Source organism: Phocoena phocoena, chromosome 10, assembly GCF_963924675.1.
Source record: "Phocoena phocoena chromosome 10, mPhoPho1.1, whole genome shotgun sequence".
In the NCBI taxonomy this organism is placed as follows: domain Eukaryota; kingdom Metazoa; phylum Chordata; class Mammalia; order Artiodactyla; family Phocoenidae; genus Phocoena; species Phocoena phocoena.
The window spans coordinates 72,718,085-72,739,695 of NC_089228.1; the positions used below are offsets into that span (position 1 = coordinate 72,718,085).

At 48.9% G+C, this 21,611-nt stretch overlaps 1 protein-coding gene across 1 annotated transcript; it reads left to right on the forward strand.

The window, feature by feature from the left end:
* Positions 1–12,492: 12,492 nt before the first annotated feature.
* Positions 12,493–18,343, forward strand: PTCRA (pre T cell antigen receptor alpha). The gene is given in 6 exon segments (XM_065885669.1): positions 12,493–12,550; positions 15,155–15,187; positions 16,033–16,353; positions 17,202–17,246; positions 17,852–18,222; positions 18,224–18,343. Coding segments are annotated over 6 exon segments (948 nt in total).
* The last annotated feature ends 3,268 nt before the right edge of the window (positions 18,344–21,611 follow it).

The following is a 21,611-nucleotide window of genomic DNA, read 5'->3' on the forward strand; positions in this document are numbered from 1 at the left end:
TAGGAATCAGGGGCTGTCAGGAGGGACCTCACACATCACTGAGCATAACTCTCTTATATACAGAGAGGTAAACCGAGCCTGTGAAAAGGAGTAACAGGGCTGGGGTGGGAACCTGAGCCCGCTGACTAGTAACCCAGGCTGCCTCCCCTTGATGGGGCACAGAGGCCCCTGCCCCTGTGGGCAGCCATTCTGAGTCTGCCACAGATGTGCATACAGAAGGCAAGGAGGCAAAAGAAGGAAAATCGAGTAAGCCCACAGGCAGGGGAAGACACTTCCCATCCAGGCCCATCCACAGCCTTCATCAGTGGGACTTCAGAAGCCAAGAGGTCACGTCGGCAGGGGGTGGCAAGGCCAGATGTCAACCTCTAGGTGTAGAGACAGGCTCCAAACACCCCTGAGCTCATTTATAACCCATTAGACATCTTTCACCCATGATTTTCAACACTGCATCTCAACAGGAAACACCCTCCCCCCCCCTCATTTATTGGAGCCCAATTCATCCTTCAAAGGCTTCTCAGTGGGCCCACCCCTCCCATCGTTGCCATCAAAATGAAACGATCCTTATTCTACGCTCCCACAGTCCCTTGTTCATCCACATACTCTTAGGCCATGAGTCCTACACATCTAGTATCCCTATGTGCCCAGACCAGCACCTGCAGAGACCTAGTGCTCAGAAAATGTTAACTAGGGACTTCCCTGGTGGCGCAGTGGTTAAGAATCTGCCTGCCAACTCAGGGGACACGGGTCCGGGAAGATCCCACGTGCCGTGGAGCAACTAAGCCCGTGCGCCACAACTACTGAGCCTGCACTCTAGAGCCCACGAGCCACAACTACTGAAGCCCACGTGCCTAGAGCCCGTGCTCTGCAACAAGAGAAGCCTGCGCACCGCAACAAAGAGTAGCCCCCTCTTGCAGCAACTAGAGAAAGCCCAAGCGCAGCAACGGAGACCCAACACCTCCAAAAATAAATAAACAAATAAATTTATTTAAAAATATTTTTGACTACCCTCAAGGAATGTACACTGTTACAATTATAAATTAATGTACAATAGTATGTTAAAGTTTTATATTAGTATTACTGGGATGGGGCTGGAAAAAGAAAAAAGAAAATGTTAACTAAATGCCTGCCTGACTGAAACTATTATTATAAACTCAAGGAGAAAAGACTGAATTCAACTCAATGCAAGCATTGGTTGAGAGCCTGCCATGTGCTCTGCACAGTGCCAAGTGCTTAGTATACAGACCCCTGTCGTCAAGGGGCTCACAGCCTACTGAAAAGTCACAGAAGTAAATTATTATGATAATTATGATATATATGTATCACAGAATTTATTATATAAGTAATGCAGTATGGTGCCTGGTGTAGTAACAATGTCATGTGCCAACTGAAATAAGCAGTCCAGGACTTCCCTGGTGGCGCAGTGGTTAAGAATCCACCTGCCAATGCAGGGGACACGGGTTTGAGCCCTGGTCTGGGAAGATCCCACATGCCGCAGAGCAACTAAGGCCGTGCGCCACAACTACTGAGCCTGCGCTCTGGAGTCCACGAGCCAGAACTACTGAAGCCTGCACGCCTAGAGCCTGTGCTCCGCAACAAGAGAAGCTACCGCAATGAGAAGCCTGCGCACCACTACGAAGAGTAGCCTCCGCTCGCCACAACTAAAGAAAGCCTGTACACAGCAACGAAGACCCAATGCAGCCAAAAATAATAAATAAGTAAATTTTTTTTTTTAATTCAGGGAGTAAAGGAAACCTCCTTGCAGTGGGGGAAATGCACCCAGGTAATGCACTGCGTGCAGAGGTATCACTATTACTTAAATTTTCATTGGAAAAAAAAAAGAAAAACAAAAATTATCATTGGGGGTGGCATGGGATGAAGTGTAGGGTACTGCATTGCTGGGGTGGGGAGATGGGAGATGGAATGGCTGTGGCCCTTCTTCACTATGGTGGGGAGTCATTTGGCTTCTGAGGCCTCCGGGAACATGTGCAGGGGAATGGAGAACTGGGAGTTACCAGTGCCTGATGAGGAATGTGAGTGAGCAATTAGGACTCCTTGATGGGACCCTGAAGGAGTCCCTCACCTCCTACAGAGAGGGTTCATATGGCTGACTCAATACTCAGCCCTCTAGGGAATTCCTGGTGGGCCAGTGGTTGGGACTCGGGGCCTTCTCTGCCAATCAGGGAAATAAGACCCCACAAGCCACAGAGCCTGGCCAAACAGAACAAAACAAAACAAAAAAACCTCAGCCCTCTAGGTCTCCTATGTTAAGGCGAAGGCATTGATGGGGAAGGAGTGGGACCCTGAGATGGGGACATTTGTACAGACGTGGATAAGGCTAATTCTGAACTCCTAAATTCTTTTGAAGTGTCTTGTCTGTAGAGACAATCTCCTCTTGTCGTGATCTGTCTCCTGGGACATCAGCCTCAGAACCCTTCCTGCCTCCATCCCTCCTGGCCCCAGGCCCTTCATGAGTTAGATCCCAGTACAGCCTGGGTGGAGAAGCACAAGACCCACGCTAAGAGGAGAATGCCCCCAGACGGAAAGAGTCACAGGCCCTAGCAAACTGCCTTGGCAGGAGCCACAGGAGCATGTGTGGAAGAGGGTTCGAAGGGAAACACACCCAGGAGCGTGGAATGTAAGATCCAGTTTGGCCAAACTCATGGCCATGGATGCTCATCCAGGATTTGGGACTTCATGTATTGGCTTGAGCACCTGGGAGAGGAATTCATAGTCTGCTAGCTTGCTTAACTGAAGCCTGGACTTAATGGTAACCTAGAGTTCATAAACTTGAAATGCCAGAATTTCCCTGGCATACTATAGAGGAAGGAATCCAAAATCTCAGAGAGATGGGAATGCTGGATTGGATTTATTATGTGCAATCTGCTTAGCCACCCCTAGCCATGTATTTTAAGGGAGTCTGGAAAACACTCCCTTCACCAACGCATTAAGAAATGCATTGGTAAGGGCCACCAGCATCCTTGGCTAGCTCTGACGGCTGTCCTCTGTAGGCTGGAGATGCTAATGGGGGATGCTGGATAGTGAAACTTAATTCCTTGATCTTGATGAGAATAATGGTATCCTGGTGCGGTAAAGAGCAGACGGTAGTACTTAACAGCCAAAGGCAAGGTAACTACAATGACCCAGAATAAAGCGTGGGAAAGAATGCTCATCAGGTGGACAAAGTGACAGGCGCTGGACCGCGGTCAGCCGTTTCCCTCAGGCACTCCAGGGCTTGTTCAGTGGACCCATGATGGCAGGGATGGAAGCTATGCTTTGGCTTAATAACATGGTCTTCCCCTCTCTGAGGCTAATCTGGCTGTAGCCAGTGCTGATTGACCATCCTACTTACAGCCTGATTGGGTACCATTCTCACCTGGTGTAGACTAATTTGACTGCCCACCCCCCGCCCCCAGTGTGGATGGACTGTGCTTTATCCTCAAGAGAACAGACACAGGGGATTTCCCTGGTGGTCCAGTGGTTAAGACTCCACGCTTCCAATGCACAGGGCATGGGATTGGTTCCTGGTCAGGGAACTAAGATCCCACATGCCGCTAGGTGCAGCCAATAAATAAATAAATACATAAATACATACATAAAATAACGTATATAAAAAAAGAGAGAACAGACACATATTCTAGGTATGAATTCACCGCTGCCTACAGTACTTCTGTCAGTGCCACCATTTATGGGCGTACAGAATACCTCATCCATCACCATGGCATGCCACATAACATGGCCTCCAATGTGGGCACACATTTTATAGCCAAGGAAATGTACAAATGAGCTCACACCCAAGGCATCCACTGGTCTTACCATGTGCCCCATGACCCAGGAGCAGCTGGCTTGATAGAATGGAGGATTGGCCAGCTGAAGGCACAGTTAGAGCAGAGCTAAGAAACTACACCCTACAAGGTGGAAGTACTATCCTACAGGATGCGGTGTATCCTTTAAACCAAAACCAGAATCGTATTATATGTAACTGAGAGGTGGGGGTAGCAGCAGCCTTTCTGCTATTATAGCTAAAGTCTGTAGACTACTGGAAGAACTTTTGCTACCCATCCCCAGAACCTTGCCCTCAGGGAATTTGGCAATCCTTAGCATTCGAGGGAGAAACATTTGCACTGTGGAATGATCACAGTATTGATGACTTGGAAGCTGAGATGGCCCTGGCCATTTTGGTTTCTCATGCTACTGAACCAACAGGCTGAGAAAGGGGTTACTGTAATGCCTGGGTTGACTAACCCCAGTTACCAGAGAAAATAAGCTTGCTACCACGTAACAGAGGTAGGCACTAGAACTGGAACCCAGGGGATTCACAAAGTGCCTCTTAATAATCCTCCTCTCGTTGTCCTGGTTAGCAGAAAACTTCAGCAACCCACAGTGTCAAGACTACCAAGGACTCAGACCCCACAGGAATAAAGGTTTGAGTCACCACCAGGTAAAGAACCCAGTCCCTGGTGGCGCAATGGTTGAGAATCCACCCACCAATGCAGGGGACACAGGTTCGAGCCCTCTTCTGGGAAGGTCCCACGTGCTGTGGAGCAACTAAGCCCGTGGGCCACAACTACCGAGCCTGCGCTCTAGAGTGCGCGAGCCACAACTACTGAAGCCTGCACGCCTAGAGCCCGTGCTCTGCAACAAGAGAAGCCACCGCAATGAGAAGCCCTCGCACCCACTCACTGCAACTAGAGAAAGCTCGCGTACAGCAACAAAGACCCAACGCAGCCCAAAATTTAATTAATTAATTAATTGATCGATTAAAAAAAAAAACTGCCCAGCCAAGGTGCTGGTAAAGGATAAGAAGAATACATCGTTGGAGGAAAAAGTAGGCAGCTCTGAATATGAACTTAGGCCTCATAACCCCCATTGTCCCCTGCTAACTTATGGGAGCTAATATTTTAGGTTTCAGTGGACATATGACATCACCTCCCAATGATATAGTAGGCAATGTGACCCAGTGTGTCCTCTGTGCTGGGGACATGGGTTTTTCTTCTGGAAAATGCTAAGAGGAGCTTCCTGCGGATGCTCCAGATTCCCCCTCACCCCACAGCCCTGTGCCCCGGAAAGCTGAGCGGCATCAGAGGACTCCCACACCCCGCCACTCGGATTCAGCCAGTGAGGGACCAGTCGGGGGTCTGAAGATGGGAGGATAGTGAAGACAGGGAATTTAGTCACGGCTTCCTTCCCTGCAGAATCAACACTACCTACAATGATTGAAGGTCACAGCTATTGTCAGGCACCCTCTCCACACAGCTCTCTCTGGCTCGGGGTTCCTGTCATCTGCTCCCTCCCCTCTTCAGACCTCAGGTGCTGACACCCCACTATTACTAACCATGAGGTACTGCAGCAGCCCCAGCGATTTCTCCATACCCCGCCCACACCTTTATAAACAATCACTTTATTAAACTCTCTTCAAAATTACCCATCAGTGTTCCTGCTAGGACCCTGGCACATAGAGCATGTATTTTAATTAGGATTCGTTTTGGCAATGAGCAACAGAAAATCTAAAAGAACAATACAGTACGCAAGATAAAAGTTTTTCTTTCTTATATAAATTAAACTTGGTGTTAAGCAACCCAAAGCTGGTATGGTAGCTCCAAGAAGATCAGATCATACTACTTTTTGTATCTTTTAAAAATTAACATAACAAAAGATTTCCAATAGCATTACAAACTCTTTAGAAAGAATCAAGACTTGGCTCAAGTACCATCTTCTAAAGCATTTGTCCTGATGCTCATTCCAGCTCTTGAAGAATAATCTCCCTCTCTCAGAACCCCGGTTTCTACCCCTAAACAGACACACACACACACGCACGCACGCACGCACGCACGCACGCGCGCGCGCGCGGGCATCTGTCACGCTAGAGTCCCTTATCTGTTTATGAGTCTGTCTCCTTCTTTGACTGAAGGGAGCTTCTCTTTTTGTCTTATTATCTCCAACCCCAATCTCTGGCATAAAACAGAGACCAATAAATGGGTCTGAATGAAAGGACATTTTAAGGCCTACAAAATATTTCATCATGTAGACTCACCCTAGATTGTTCCTTTATTTAACATTGAACATTTAGGTGATTTTAGTTTTTCATTTTAAATATTATTGTAGGATTTTCATTTGATTAATGGAATAGGTGCCCCTGGAAGAGACTTATACTTGCTGTTTCATCAGACACAGGCATGCTGACCCCATTTGCCCCTCTGGCTACAGTCTAATCAGATAGGTCAGATTTACACTCAGTAATTATCTGGTAATATCAGCAATCTTCTCTAAGAAGCCCTGCTACTTTTCCTTAATTTTCTTTTTCACATTCTATGTGGTTCATCTCAGTTTAACCACAGCCCTGGTTTTCTACCTGTGCACGTGAAAAAAGAGAGGAGAGGGATAATCTGCTGTGTACCAGGTACTCAGGTGTGTCCTCATATTTAATTGAATTCTCCCCAAAAGCTTGTGAAAAGAGTTTTGGAGAGACAGACCTGTAAACACAACCCTGTAATGAACGCACAGTTCCACCACTTGCCTGCTAGAGAATCTCCTCGAAGTAACTTCATTTTTCAGAGCCTCCGTTTCCTCGACTGCAAAACTGGGATGAAAATACCTGATGTGTGGTTGTGAGGATTAAATGAGATGTCTGTGAACATGGCCTGGCTCTAGGTAGCAGGTCTGCAAATGACAGGTTCAGTCCCAAGTGAGGAGCTCAGAGCAGGGTTTCAGCTCGGGGATCTAAAGCCAGCATGTCGGGGCATCCTCACCGCCCTGGGGGAGGGCATCTTTAGGACCAGCAAGACTGTGGGGTCAGGGGGAGATTCCTGGGGCTCCTGGAAGGAGGGAATCGTTTTAAGAGAGGGCAAAGAAAGCTTCCAGGCCGACCTGTGTCCAGGGAGCTGGGAGTGGGCCAGGGGAAGGGTAGCTGTCTCAGCGCGAGGGGGCCCAAGCGGGCAGCCGGCGAGGCAGGCGGCTGGCTGCGTGGGGTGGGGGTCTTCGGCTTTCTCGTCCTGGGAAGATCTTGAAATTCAAAAAAACGAAGCAAGCCGGAGGGCTCTTCCCCATCTGTATTGTGGTAACTGAGCCCGAGCTAGCACCTCCCCAGGCTGGAAGGCGGGAGAGTCGTTAGGGACACCTGCCTCTCTCCCTCCCCCGCCCGGCGGGAACCCACCGAGACTGCGCGCACCTGGGCACCCGCTGCGCCTGGGAACACTTGGCGCCGGAGGCCGCCAGGCTACCCCGCGGGAAAAGGGGCGGGAGCGCAGCCCTGGCTGCAGGGAGTCCCTTAGGACACCGGAGAGTGCTATTGACATGATTATTAAAATAACCATCCAGAAGGAAACGGAGTGAGGCTGGCACCAAAATAAAGAAATCCAGGAGCCAGGAAGAAGTAAATCCGCCAATGTAAAAGACATTAACACGTAATAGAGAATGTTTTGCAAATAGTGGTGACAGAAAGGATTATTTATGAATAATCCTGGGATAACTGATTAGCTCTTTGGGGAAAAAAAGAAATTTAGATACACACCTTCTATACTACACGAAAATTAATTCAATTCCTGATGGAGTTAAATTGGGGGCGGGAGATTAAACTACAAGTGCACAAAAAAGACAATAGAAGTAGGAATGTATCCATCCTTTGGAGGAGAGAGAACTTTCTAGGCTTGAAGGAATGAGATAAATCCCAATAGGGAAGATGGACATGTTGGTTCATACAAAACAAAACAAAAACAAAAAAACTGTAGGCTTAAAAAAAAAGTGAAATTAGAAGTAGTCAGTGAGGAGCTTCCCTGGTGGTGCAGTGGTTAAGAATCCGCCTGCCAAAGCAGGGGACGGGTTCGAGCCCTGGTCCAGGAAGACCTTACATGCTGCGGAGCAACTAAGTCCACGCACCACAACTACTGAGCCCTGTCACCTACAGCCAGTGCTCCACAACAAGAGAAGCCACCGCAATGAGAAGCCTGGCACCACAGCGAATACCCAGCGCAGCCAAAAATCAAATTAAATTTTTAAAAATACATTAAAAAAAAAAAAAAACATTAAAAAAAGAAAAAGGCTGGGGCTTCCCTGATGGCGCAGTGGTTAAGAATCTGCCTGCCAATGCAGGGGACACGGGTTCGAGCCCTGGTCCGGGAAGATCCCACATGCTGTGGAGCAACTAAGCCCGTGCACCACAACTACTGAGCCTTGCTCTAGAGCCCGCGAGCCACAACTACTGAGCCCGCGTGTCACAACTACTGAAGCCCGTGCACCTAGAGGCCGTGCTCCACAACAAGAGAAGCCACCGCAATGAGAAGCACGTGCACCGCAAGGAAGAGTAGCCCCCTCCTCCCCACCTTGCTGCAACTAGAGAAAGCCAGTGCGCAGCAACGAAGACCCAACACAGCCAAAAATAAGTAAATAAATAAATTAAAAAAAAAAAACTAGTAAGACACTAAGACTACAAGCAGACAACAGACAATACAGTGAAGGAGACAAGTAAGATGGGAAAATATGTTATCAGAGAAATGAATACCATTTTAACTGAAGAAATTAAGATTTTTAATTTTTAATTTAATTTTATTTTTTAAAGAAATGTTAAATGCTGATGGGGATGAAGTGGACCTTTCATACATTGTGGTGGTTTTATACTAACATAAATTAGTACAACAGGTGTATCAGGGAGACTTAAAACACAGAGGCCTCTGATGCTCAATCATTAGGGAAATGCAAATTGAAACCACCATGAGATACCACTTCACACTATCAATTATGATGGCCACTATCAAAATTAAAATTAAATTACCATATGATCCAGCAATTCCACTTTTGGGTATACACACAAAAGAACTGAAAGTACGATCTTTTTGTTTATTTGTTTGGTTTTGGCCATGCCACGTGGCTTGCTGGGATCGTAGTTTCCTGACCACGGATTGAACCTGGGTCCAGTGAGTGAAAGCACGGAGTCCTAACCACTACACTGCCAAGGAATTCCCTGAAAGTAGGATCTTTTTTGCGGTAGGCAGGCCTCATCACTGTTGTGGCCTCTCCCGTTGCAGAGCTCAGGCTCCGGACGCGCAGGCTCAGCAGCCATGGCTCACGGGCCTAGCCGCTCCGTGGCATGTGGGATCTTCCCGGACCGGCGCACGAACCCGTATCCCCTGCAACGGCAGGTGGACTCTCAACCACCGCGCCACCAGGGAAGCCCTGAAAGTAGGATCTTGAAGAGAGATTTGTATGCCCATGTTCACAACAGTTAAAACGGAAACAAACGTTGAGGGATGTCCACTGAGAGATGAATGGATAAGAAGCAAAATGTAGGATGTACATACAGTGGACTATTATTCAGCCTTTTAAAAAAATTTTTTTTTAATTTTTAATTTATTTAATTTATTTATTTTTGGCTGAATTGGGTCTTCGTTGATGTGCGCGGACTTTAGTTGCCGTGAGCTGGGGCTACTCTTCGTTGCAGTGCGCGGGCTTCTCATTGCGGTGGCTTCTCTTGTGGAGCACGGGCTCTAACGCACAGGCTCAGTAGTTGTGGTGCACGGCCTTAGTTGCTCCGCGGCACGTGCGATCTTCTCGGACCAGGGCTCAAACCCGTGTCCCCTGCATTGGCAGGCGGATTCTTAACCACTGCGCCACCAGGCAAGCCCCAGCCTTTTTTTTTTTAAATGTATTTTTATTTTATTTTATTTTTGGCTGCGTTGGGTCTTCGCTGCGGTGCGCAGGCTTCTCATTGTGGTGGCTTTTCTTGTTGTGGAGCACCGGCTCTAGGTGACAGGGCGCAGTAGTTGTGATGCATGGGCTTAATTGCTCCGCAGCATGTGAGATCTTCCCGGACCAGAGCTCAAACCCGTGTGCCGTGCATTGGCAGAGGGATTCTTAACCACTTTGCCATCAGGGAGGTCCCTATTCAGCCTTTAAAAAGGAAGGAGGTTCTCACAAGTTACAACATGGATGATGAACTTTGAGGATATAGTGCTAAATGAAATAAACCAAGCGCAAAAGACAAATACTGTATGATTCCACTTTAATGATGTAGTCAAAATTACGGAAACAGAAAGTAGAATTGTGGTTGCCTGGGGCTGAAGGGAGGAGGAATGGAGTGTTTAGTTTTGCAAGAATTCTGGAGATGGATGATGGTGGTGGTTGCACAAGAATGTGAATGTACTTAATGCCACCGAACTTGAAATGGTTAGGATGGTAAATTTTGTTATATGTGCTTTACTACAATTTAAAATTTTTTAAGTTAAACAAATCCCCCCCCCACAAATCACAGAGGCCTTTAAGCCAATTTTAAGGAAATAAGTATGAATTTGGAAAATACTTTATGACCAAAGATATTTATTGCCCCAAACTGGAAAACCCAAATGTCTGAAAGTAAAGGAATAGCTAAATAAACTATAGTACATCTGTAGTTCTATGTTTTAATAATGTTTATTTTCCTGATTTTAAAAATAATACAGATTCATCATAGAAAATTTAATAAATGAACAATTATAAAGATGAAAATAAAACTATCCAAAAGCCTAACATGCAGAGATAACCATTGTTAACATTTGGTCTGCATCCTTCTAGGAACAGTTATATATTTCTTATACAAAATTGGGTATATATTGTCCATTTAAATTTGCATCCTGTTTGTTTAGACTTTCTGTGTATGTAATCATGTATACACATATATAAAGAAAGGGAGAAAAAAATAAAAAATAAAAAAAAGAAAGGGAGAACATTTATTGACTTCTTACTATGTATAGAGAATAATGCTAGAGCTGCTTCATGGATGATCTTGTTAAATATCACAGAACCCCTTTGAGGTATTATCATTCCCATTGTACAGATGAGGCAATGGAGGATTAGGGAAGTAAGTAATTTGGTGAAAGTCACACAACTCCTGAATGATATAGTCAGGATTGAAAGCCAGGTATTCTGGCTTCACAGCCCACACTCTGAACCAAACTCTCTTCTATATCCCAAGTCATTAAACATTCTTTTGAAAACATTTCTTTAAAAGCTGCTGCATAGGGACTTCCCTGGTGATCCAGTGGTTAAGACTGTGCTCCCAATACAGGGGGCCCAGGTTTGATCCCTGGGCAAGGAGCTAGATCCCGCATGCCGCGACTAAGAGCCCACGCAGCCGAATAAATATTTTTTTAAAAAACTGCTGCATGGGGACTTCCCTGGTGGCGCAGGGGTTAAGAATCCGCCTGCCAATGCAGGGGACACGGGTTCAAGCCCTGGTCCGAAAAGATCGCACATGCCGTGGAGCAACTAAGCCTGTGTGCCACAACTACTGAAGCCCACACACCTAGAGCCAGTGCTCTGCAACAAGAGAAGCCACTGCAATGAGAAGCATTCGCACTGCGACAAAGAGTAGCCCCACTCACCACAACAAAAGAAAGCCAGCGTACCCCGCAAGGTAGACCAACATAGCCAAAAATAAATAAATTAATTAATTAATTTTAAAAAAAGCTGCTGCATAATATTCACTAACATAAATACACCAAACATCATTGAACCGTCTCCTAGCATTGAACAATTAGGTTGTTTCCAATTTCTCTTGGTTTTTTAATATAATACTTCAAAGAATATTTTTGTGCATAAATCTTTGTCTTATAATGACTGAATCTCTTATTATTCCCTTAGGGTATATACTTAGATGTAAAGTTTCAGGGTCAAAATAACAGCTACAGATAAAGTTTAGTGGAGTCACTGAAAATAGAATTTATAAAGTTTTTTGCGGGGAGGGGGCCGTACCCTGCGGGAACTTAGTTCCCCGACCAGGGACTAAACCCAGGCCCATGGCAGTGAAAGCACCAAGTCCTAACCACTGGACCACCAGGGAATTCCCTAAAAAGTTTATTTTTAAGAAGAGGTTTGATATGACAGGGCAGGGAGTATGTGGGAAATCTCTGAAATTTCTGGTCACTTTTGCTATAAACCTGAAATGGCGCTAAACAATAAATTGTATTTAAAAGGGTTGTAACTACACGGAAGTAAGTTTATTGGGCTTTTTGGCTATCATAAGGCCAGCCATCAGAAAACAGTTCAAGCCCTGGCTCTGCCACCTGCCAGCTGTGTGGCCTTGGGAAGGTCACTCAATCTCTCTGAGCCTCAGTTGTCTCACCTGTGAAATGGAACTCACAGTTGTTGGCTGGATGGAATGAAGTGCTGTATGTTAAGCCCCTGACCTACCGTCAAGTGCTCTGGATCCTGTAGATGGCAGGGGCAGTGACTGGGAAAAGGCTTTGCACACTGTGAAGTGCTCTTCAGATGGGAGGGGGTGTGGCATTTGACTCCTGGTGTGGTAGTGGCACTCTGAGCTCCATGGACCCGTGAGAGAGTGAGAGAAGGCTGGGTTTGGGGGCCAGGGTGAAGGTGGGAGGGGCCCCTCACCTGGGGAAACGGCTCCGTGGTGGAGCAGCTGAGATGCAGCTGGGCCTGTGGCCTGCGAGGCAGTCCTGTGGCCGCCTCCTCCCCCAGCCCACAGCCCAGGTCTGCAGCTGGGTCCTGCCTCTTCTCAGGTGGGCCATGCCTGGGACTTGGCTGTTGCTTCTCCTGGCCCTCGGGTGTCCAGCCCTGCCCACAGGTGAGCGCCCTCCCTGCAACCCTCTCTGTGCCCCGTTAGTCCGCCCAAGCCTACTCCCTCACTCTGGGCGTCCCTAGGTGTGGGAGGGATGCAGGCAGGCAGGACAGAGGTACCTGGGTCCCCTGGGGAGGGTCTCACCAGAAGCCCATCATCCCCTTCCCCATTGTATTATACCTCCCAGCTATCTTGCTCTGGGGCCCCCAAGTCCTGCTCCCCTGGAGCCCACAGTGTTGGGAAGAAGGGTATTCACCTCTCAGAGCAAGCTGGACAGGTGTGTATGATGGGGGGGGTAGCCTGGCTGTGTTGTGTTATATGGGGTGATGGGGCACGGGCAACATGGTGAGGTCCCACCCTCCTTACTGTCCAGTCTCCTACCCTCAGGGCTCAGGGTGTCTCACGTTCACTCCCAGCTCCCCCTAAAAATGGGCTCTCAGAAGTCTCAAGGCTTCAGTGACTTCCCAGTGTATTGACCCCCGACCCCGATCCCGGTCCTCCAAAGATCAAGGCTGGAGACAAAGGAGTCAAATTCTGAGAATTCCAGCTTCATCTAGAAGCTCGTGCATGTTTGCATGTGTGTGGTGGGGATAGGTCCTTGACTTTGAGTTGGGGCATCTCCTTGTTCTAAAGCTGGCCCCCAGTATGTCACCACCTCGCCCTCGCTAGGGAGATAAACCACACCCATGTGGATCGGGGAGAGCCCATGTCGGGAGGCCTGAGCTCTGGGAAGGAAGCAGCTAGGGTGAGGAGGAGCAATCCTGGCAGGTTTCATGGAGGAGGTAGATGCTGAACTCAGCTAGGGCAGTGTGTCTCTCTGTACAGCTGAGAAGGCTCAGGAGGTTGAGGGTCCTGGAGCTCATTGCCAGCCTTCTCTCCTCCCTTTGTGATGCCCTATCAATATTAGTATTGATGATACTTATCTGCCAAGGTGTTTTATATTCATGATTTTTATTCTTCACAGCAATTTTACTGGGCTGGTGTTATTAACCCCATTATATCAATGGGACAATTAAGACTCTAAATTAAGTGGACAAGTCAAGAGTCAAATCAACTCTGTCTGAGGCCATGTCCCAGGCTTGGTCCACTGTGTCATGTAGCAAATCTTAGTCATCCTTCCAAGTGGGGTAGTCTGTGGGATTTGGAGTCACCGAGGTCTGAATTCAAATCCTGAGCGGGCTACTTACCCTACTCCTGCTTCTAGGTCAGTTATTTGACCTTCAAGAAATCTTTTGTGAGGGAATTCCCCGGCAGTCCAGTGGTTAGGATTCCTCTGCAGGGGGCACAGTTTCAATCCCTGGTTGGGGAACTAAGATCCCACATGCCACGTGATGCAGCCAAAAAAAAGAAATATTTTGTGAGCAACCCCCCCACCTCTAAGTCCCCACGAGATTCTATGGCCTCCCTTCCCGGCACCCTGGGGCATTTCTTTAGCCTGGCTGCACCTAACTCATGGTGTGAATTTGTTTGTAGGTTTTTTTGTTTGTTTGTTTGTTTGATTTATTTTATTTATTTTTGGCTGTGTTGGGTCTTCGTTGTGACACGCGGGTTTTTCATTAGGGTGGCTTCTCTTGTTGCGGAGCACGGGCTCTAGGCACGCGGGCTTCAGTAGTTGTGGCACGTGGGCTCAGTAGTTGTGGCTCGAGGGCTCTAGAGCACAGGCTCAGTAGTTGTGGTGCACGGGCTTGGTTGCTCCGCGGCATGTGGGATCTTCCCGGACCAGGGCTCGAACCTGTGTCCCCTGCATTGGCAGGTGGATTCTTAACCACTGTGCCACCAGGGAAGTCCCTTGTTTGTAGGTTTTAACCTTTGAGATTTTATTTATATGAAAAGATATCCAACTGTTCTTTTTTTTTTGGCTGCACCAAGTGGCTTGTGGTATCTTAGTTCCCCTACCAGGAAGTGAACCCAAGCCATGTCATTGAAAGCACTGAGTCCTAACCACTAGCCCGCCAGGGAATTCCTGATGTCCAACTATTCAAAAATAAGATTTTGTCATATATTAAATGAGTCATCTTTACCAAAAAGAATAAGTTTTTGGAAAATCAGGACTATTCTGAAAGATATAGGACAAATGTTTGCAGTACCCACATGACTTACTTTTGTTTTTTTAATTATAAAATAATACAGACGTACACTTTATTTAATTAATTAATTTATTTGGCTGTGTTGGGTCTTAGTTGCGGCACTCGGGATCTCCATTGTGGCATGCGGGATCTTTAGTTGCCACATGTGAACTCTTAGTTGCAGCATGTGGGATCTAGTTCCCTGACCAGGGATCAAATCCGGGCCCCCTGCATTGGGAGCGCAGACTCTTAACCACTGGACCACCAGGGAAGTCCCCGGACATACACTTTAAATGGGTGAATTGTATGGTACGTGAATTATATCTAAACAAAGCTGTTAAAAAATACTACAAACTTACAGAAAAGTTAAAAAATACTACAAACTTACAACAAACAACCATGCATACTCCACTCAGATTAGCAAATAGTTAAAATGTTGCCATATTTTAATCAAATATTATTTAAAAGAAACAAAAAGTTACAGATACATTTGAGGCCCCTTTTGATCTCATTCCAGATTCTATTTCCTTCCCTTCCTCCTCAGAGGTAACCACTCTCTTGAGGCTGGCACAACAAGGTACTATAAGTATTTGTTTGCATCTGCTGTCTTTCTCATGGGACTGAGATCATTGAGAGCAGGGACAATATTTTAATTAATGTGTATCCCCAGTGCCTGGCACAGAGAGATTCACGTATGATAGGTGACAGAAGGATGGAAGGATGGATGGATGAATGGAAGGAAGGGAAGATGGATAAATGGATGGATGGATGGAAAAACATATAGATGGGAAGTAGAAAGAAGAGATGTAGAGTAGACGGATGATGGAAGAAAGGATGGATGAGGGACTTCCCTGGTGGCACAGTGGTTAAGAATCCACCTGCCAATGCAGGGGACACAGGTTCGAGCCCTGGTCCGGGAAGATCCCACATGCCGCGGAACTACTAAGTCCGTGTGCCACAGCTACTGATCGTGTGCTCTAGAGCCCGCGAGCCACAGCTACTGAGCCCGCGTGCCACAACTACTGCAGCCCACATGCCTAGAGCCTGTGCTCCACAACAAAGAGAAGCCACTGCAATGAGAAGCCCGCACACCGCAACAAAGAGCAGCCCCTGCTCGCCACAACTAGAGAAAGCCCGCGCACAGCAACGAAGACCCAATGCAGACAAAAATAAATAAATAAATAAATTTTTTAAAAAAAGAAAGGATGGATGAATAGATGGGAGAATGAAAGGATAGAGGGAAGGAAGGTGGTTAGATAGGTAAATGCAAGGAGAGAGGGATGGATGAGTGGGTAGAAGGATAGATTGATGGTTGGTGGAAGGATAGATGGAAGGAGAGAAATCCAGAGGGAAGGATATGAGATCCTGACCTGGGAGGGCAAGGACAGACCTAGCCCCCTACAAGTGCGTGCTCTCTTGCAGGTGTGGGCAGCACACCCTTCCCCTCTCTGGCCCCACCAATCACACTGCTGGTGGATGGGAAGCAGCAGACTCTGGTGGTTTGCCTGGTCCTCGACGTTGCACCCCCTGGCCTTGAGAGTCCCATCTGGTTCTCAGCTGGGAATGGCAGCTCACTGGATGCCTTCACCTACGGCCCTTCCCCAGCAGCTGATGGCACTTGGACTAGCTTGGCTCAGCTTTCCCTGCCCTCTGAGGACCTGGCAGCCTGGGAGACCTTGGTCTGCCACACTGGACCTGGGACTGGGGACCACAGCCAGAGCACACAGCCTCTACAGCTGTCAGGTGGGGACAGAGCCTGGGCCCCTGTGGTTGCTCCCTGCCCCTTTCACACACCCTGAAACCAGGATATGGTGGCAGGGAGGGCAGAATCCAGGCCATGGGGGCATGAAGGGCATCTAAGTGCCAACCATCTAGGTGATGCGATGTCTGGGGTCAAAGGAGGGTGGCTTCAGGGCCCTGAGTCCTGGGATTTGAAACAGTGATATCTCATTCAAATCCAGACTCTGATGCATGACTTCCAAGAGGTAATAATGTCTCCTCCCTCCTACGTTAATATCTTTCTATGTATACCCAGGGTTAATATCTATATCTATATCACCCTAAATATGACACCCTGTTAGAATCAAACAATAATTAAATAGTAAGTTGCTATCACTTACTTATTGTTTATTCTGTGCCGGGCACTGTTGTAAACACTTTACACTTATGAAGTAGGTCATATTATTCTCATTTTATAGGCACAGAAAGGTTACATAACATGTCCAAAGCCAGCTATTATTATTGACCAGATGACTTACTTTCTCTTTTTGAATTATGTTTGTTTTCTCAACCTCCAAATAGGAATGTTTGTTGAATAAATGTACTGCCTTCCAAAGAAGGCTGCTAAGAAAATTGATTCCTTGTCTAAAAGTGCTGAGGCATCTCTAGGGGCAGGAGGACAGCCAGGAGAGAGGGAGATCTGGGCCCCTCAGAGGACTTGCTGCAGATGGGCTCAAGATTCCCACTATGGGTTCATTTGTCCATTTATCCAGTGCTCCAAGAAGAGCTGCCCTGAGCAGGGCCAGGGCATAGCACTGGGGTGGAGGGCACAGCCCATCCCAGTGACTTACTCCTTTCTCCTTGACTCGCAGGAGAAGCTTCCTCAGCCAGGACCTGCCTCTGGGAGCCTCTCAGGGGTGAGTACCAGGAACCGGGACCTCAGGCCCTGTTGGGCTCTGGGCCTGATGGGTCCCCTCAAGAGGCTGCCTTGCTGGGTTGGGGCACTGGCTAGCCTGGGCCTCTGTCTACCCCTGGGTCAGGTGGGGATAGATCCTCTGACCCCAGCATAATTCCTGGACGCCAGTTGAGAAGCACAGGTGAGAGCTAGCAGAAGGGTCCTTGAAGCTCTCCTTGGGCAGCTCAGAGGGATGGTCTCAGCATCCGAGCCTTGGGAGACTCTTAGGAGTCTAGGGAGCCTCGGAAGACAGAGCGGAGGAAAGTCCCACCCCCCCGCTGGATGCAGTCATGAGCCAGGTTCTACTTCCCTACCAAACAGAAATCTGAGCTGGTGTCTCTCCTCTGCAACCAAATGCTAATTCCTGCCTGGCTTGCATCGCCTTGGTTGCTGGGGAATCAAAGTAAATGAAGGCTAGGAAGGTGTGTGTTATTATCACCAGTCAGAGCTGAGGTTAGACACCAGGAAGGACGTCCCCTGGGTTCCCTCTCCTCTGGTGAACCTTCTCGCGTGCGTGGGGCTGAGCGCCAGCCTCTAGGCCGCTCACAGGCTCCTTTTCTCCCGCAGGGACCCGGGGCCAGGCGCTGCGGCTCGAAGCGCTGCGGCTGCTGCTCTTCAAGCTGCTGCTGTTGGATGTGCTTCTGACCTGCAGCCGCTTCCGCGCCCCGCCCGCCGTGCGGGGGTACCCGGCCCGGGCGCCTCGCCCTGGGGACCCCGGGCTCCCCGCGGCCCCGTGGGCGGACCACCTTCTCCTCCCGCAGCCTCCGCCACCGGGAGGATCGTCCGCAGACCCCACCGACTGGATTCGCCGCAATGATGGGTGGACCACAGGCCGAGGGCTCAGCCTGTCCACCCCGCCGGCGCTGCAGCCCCGGGACGGCCGCTGGGTTCACACCCGCCCTCCGGGTCGGGATCCCAGGAGCCCTGTCTGGGAGGAGGGGGCCGCTGGTGCTCAGGGCGTGGCGATCGGGACCCGCCCTCAGCATTCCTGCCTCCAGCCTTGCAGCATTTCTCTGCGATCTGCCTCCTCCAGCCGACCCCAGCTTCCCCGGGGGCTAGGCTCCGTCTCCCCCCTCAGACTGACTGCTTTCTGAGGGAAAAGGCTTTGTCTCTCCCATCAGATTGGAAGTCCCTTTAGGGTGGTGATTGACCCAGACACTGGGACATTTGAGGTGCTTATAACTGAGAACAATTAAAGGAGAACTTATATGACACAAGCAAATGAAAAATATTTTAACTCCTGTCTGCTCTGGGAGGAGGGAATTTGGCAGATTTACAGGACACAGAAATCTGGGAAGGCTTCCTGAGGGTGAGAGCCTGGAAACTGCAGAGTGGGGCTGGGGTTGGGGTGGATGTGGTCCCAACTCTGTCTCCTTTCCTCGTCACCAGGCATGGGGCAAGGCCCCCTCCCCCTCTCTGTCTCCTCACCCTCGCCCTGACCTCTCTGAGAGGTCAGGGTGAGGAGCCCATGAACCCAGGAAGATGGGGCGCTGGTCCTGATGTGAAGTCTTGTACAGACTTGACATAAAAGAATAGGGCCAGGGGCTTCCCTGGTGGCGCAGTGGTTGAGAGTCCGCCTGCCGATGCAGGGGACACGGGTTCGTGCCCCGGTCCGGGAAGATCCCACATGCCGTGGAGCGGCTGGGCCCGTGGGCTATGGCTGCTGAGCCTGCGCGTCCGGAGCCGCAACGGGAGAGGCCACAACAGCGAGAGGCCCGCGTACCGCAAAAAAAAAAAAAAAAAAAAAAAAAGAATAGGGCCAGGATTCCAGAGTAATAGGATCATAACCACTGCCAAGAGCACAGATAGTAATTCCAAACGTATACATTATTAATCAATTAAGGGTCATCATTCATTTGACAAATATTCACTGAGCTTCAACTCTGAGCCAGGCACTAAAGAGGTTTTAGTTTCGTTTTGTTTTGTTTCCTAAAGAGGGTTCTTGCACTGATAGAATATGAGGCTCCCACGATGGGGTGTGACCTGTGTGTCCTCCGTTAGTCCAGCTCTTGCAGGAAACCCTGCCTTTTCCAGAGTTTCCTCTCCAGTGATCACCCCAAGAATCTCTGGGCGCATTCATGTGAATCCAGATGTCCCCTGGGGCAGTGCAGGACAGTGCCCGGGATCGACGGCCCTACTTCAGCCGTCCTTCCCCCGACGCGGCGGAGAGCAACTGTACTCTTAACACTGCCCACACACGTGGCGTCAGTGACTCCCAGCTTGCCGGAGCCCCTTTGCCCTTTTAGCTACTCTTCCACGAAAACCCTCACCTCTCCCCCACTGTCCATCTCTCACCAGCCTGTAAGGAGACTCTCCCAGCTCTTTTTTGGATCCTTCAAGGAGGGACAGGGCACAACTTCTGGGGAATCAACCTGTCCACCATCCCCACAGAGCCGGCTCCTTCCCTAACACACAGAATGAGGGAGGGGTAGGCTGGGTGGGGGTGGGGGCGTATCCAGCCATAATCTCAGAATTTCTCCAGCCACTGTCCCTTCCCAGCTCTCAGCCCAGATGTTAAGCCCAGGGCTCCTGCCAAACTAATCTGTCTCCGTAAATGTCCTCTCAGAGGCCCTTTTGTTTATCCTGGAAGCAGGCTTCCCTTAGCTTCAGCGCTCCTACCCATCTTGCCCCCCTTCCCCCAATCCTGCCCTGCCCCAGACTCTGAATCCCCACTGTGGCTGCATTAATGTTATTTCCCAAGAGGGTTCCTGGCCAGACTCTTGAGCCTCCTCAAGTCGTTTGAAGCCTAGAGAGCATGGAGGACCTCAGGACAATGTCCTGACCCTCTACACTGTGGAATTCTACATACCACAGCTCCTGCCTATCCAAAGTGCCTTGTCACCCACACAACTCTTTTAAGCTAAGAAACTAAGATCAGGGGCTTCCCTGGTGGCACAGTGGTTAAGAATCTGCCTGCCAATGCAGGGCACAGGGGTTCGAGCCCCAGGGCACAGGGGTTCGAGCCCTGGTCCGGGAAGATCCCACATGCCTGGAAGCAACTAAGCCCGTGTGCCACAACTACTGAGCCTGTGCTCTAGAGCCCGCGAGCCACAACTACTGAAGCCCGCTCGCCAAGAGCCTGTGCTCTGCAACAAGAGAAGCCACCGCAATAAGAAGCCCGTGCACCACAAAAAAGAGTAGCCCCCACTCGCCGCAACTAGAGAAAGCCCACACGCAGCCAAAAATAAATTAATTAATTAATAAATAAAAAAAAAGAAACTAAGATCAGGAAATAACAAGTCAATGGACTGAGCATCAGTCCTTTAAAATCTTTATAAAATAGCATAAATATCCAACCTCTAGGAAGGAAACAAGAGGCACTGGAAAACACGGATTTATGGACAAAAATGGAATTTGCAGACAACCTCCCAGAGAAGCAGCCTTGGTCTGTGCGTGTCCATAGAACACTGAGCTCAGGGCCAGCCTGAAGCAGCCCCAAAGACCCAGAGAGTCCTCCTCTTGATGACACAGCACAAGGGGGTTCCACTGAGCAACTCCTTGTGCTAGGCACCCTGTTGCTGGGGAAGCGGAAGGGAAATCAATCATTCATTAGCCAAGTCCCTGCCTTGTGGGAGCTCAGAATCCAAAGAAAAAAACAACAGGCCAGAAAAGGGAGCCAGATTACACACTAAAAAGAAAATTATTGCATGAACTTTTTACAATCTGCTCAGTAAGCCTTAATTCTATTAACCCGTTTGAGCGTTGCAGGAACAGGCAAGTCTTGAACAGCAGCTAGGAGGATCACTTTGTCATCATACAGATTAAAACTGAGGCTCAGAGAGGAAATGATTTGTTCTAGTTCTCACTGGGACAAATCTAGCGTTACTGGGCCCTAAGAAAGCTGCTTGAAGGCTGGGGACTCTTGGAATCGTCCAGGTCTCATCCACAGCGCCTACTAGAGTGACCGGCAATTAGAACAATAGCAACAGCAACAATAATAATAATAAAATTTAAGAACTGGTGCTCAGTTAGTACTAGCTTCATAATGACCCCAGGGGAGAAGCGACGTGCAAGGAGGCGGAGAAGGCAGTGAAGACTCTCTTTCCCATACCTTTCAGGACCAGGGCGCTGCTTCCTCTTCCCTAGTCCCGGTCCTCCAGCCCCTCCCAGAGCCTCCGTTATGGGATGGGAAAAGATGTTGCCATAGGTCACTGAGGGCACCATCCGCTCTCTCATTGGCCGAGGCCGAAAAAAGATCGTTCTCCGTTTCGCTAGAAGGCAAACCCCGAAAAGCCCATTGGCTGCCTAGTCCGCGGGCCTTCGTCGGCTCTGGGGACCGGACGAGGCGGCCTAAAGCTGGAGTAGGCAGGAGGGGCTCCTCGTTGCC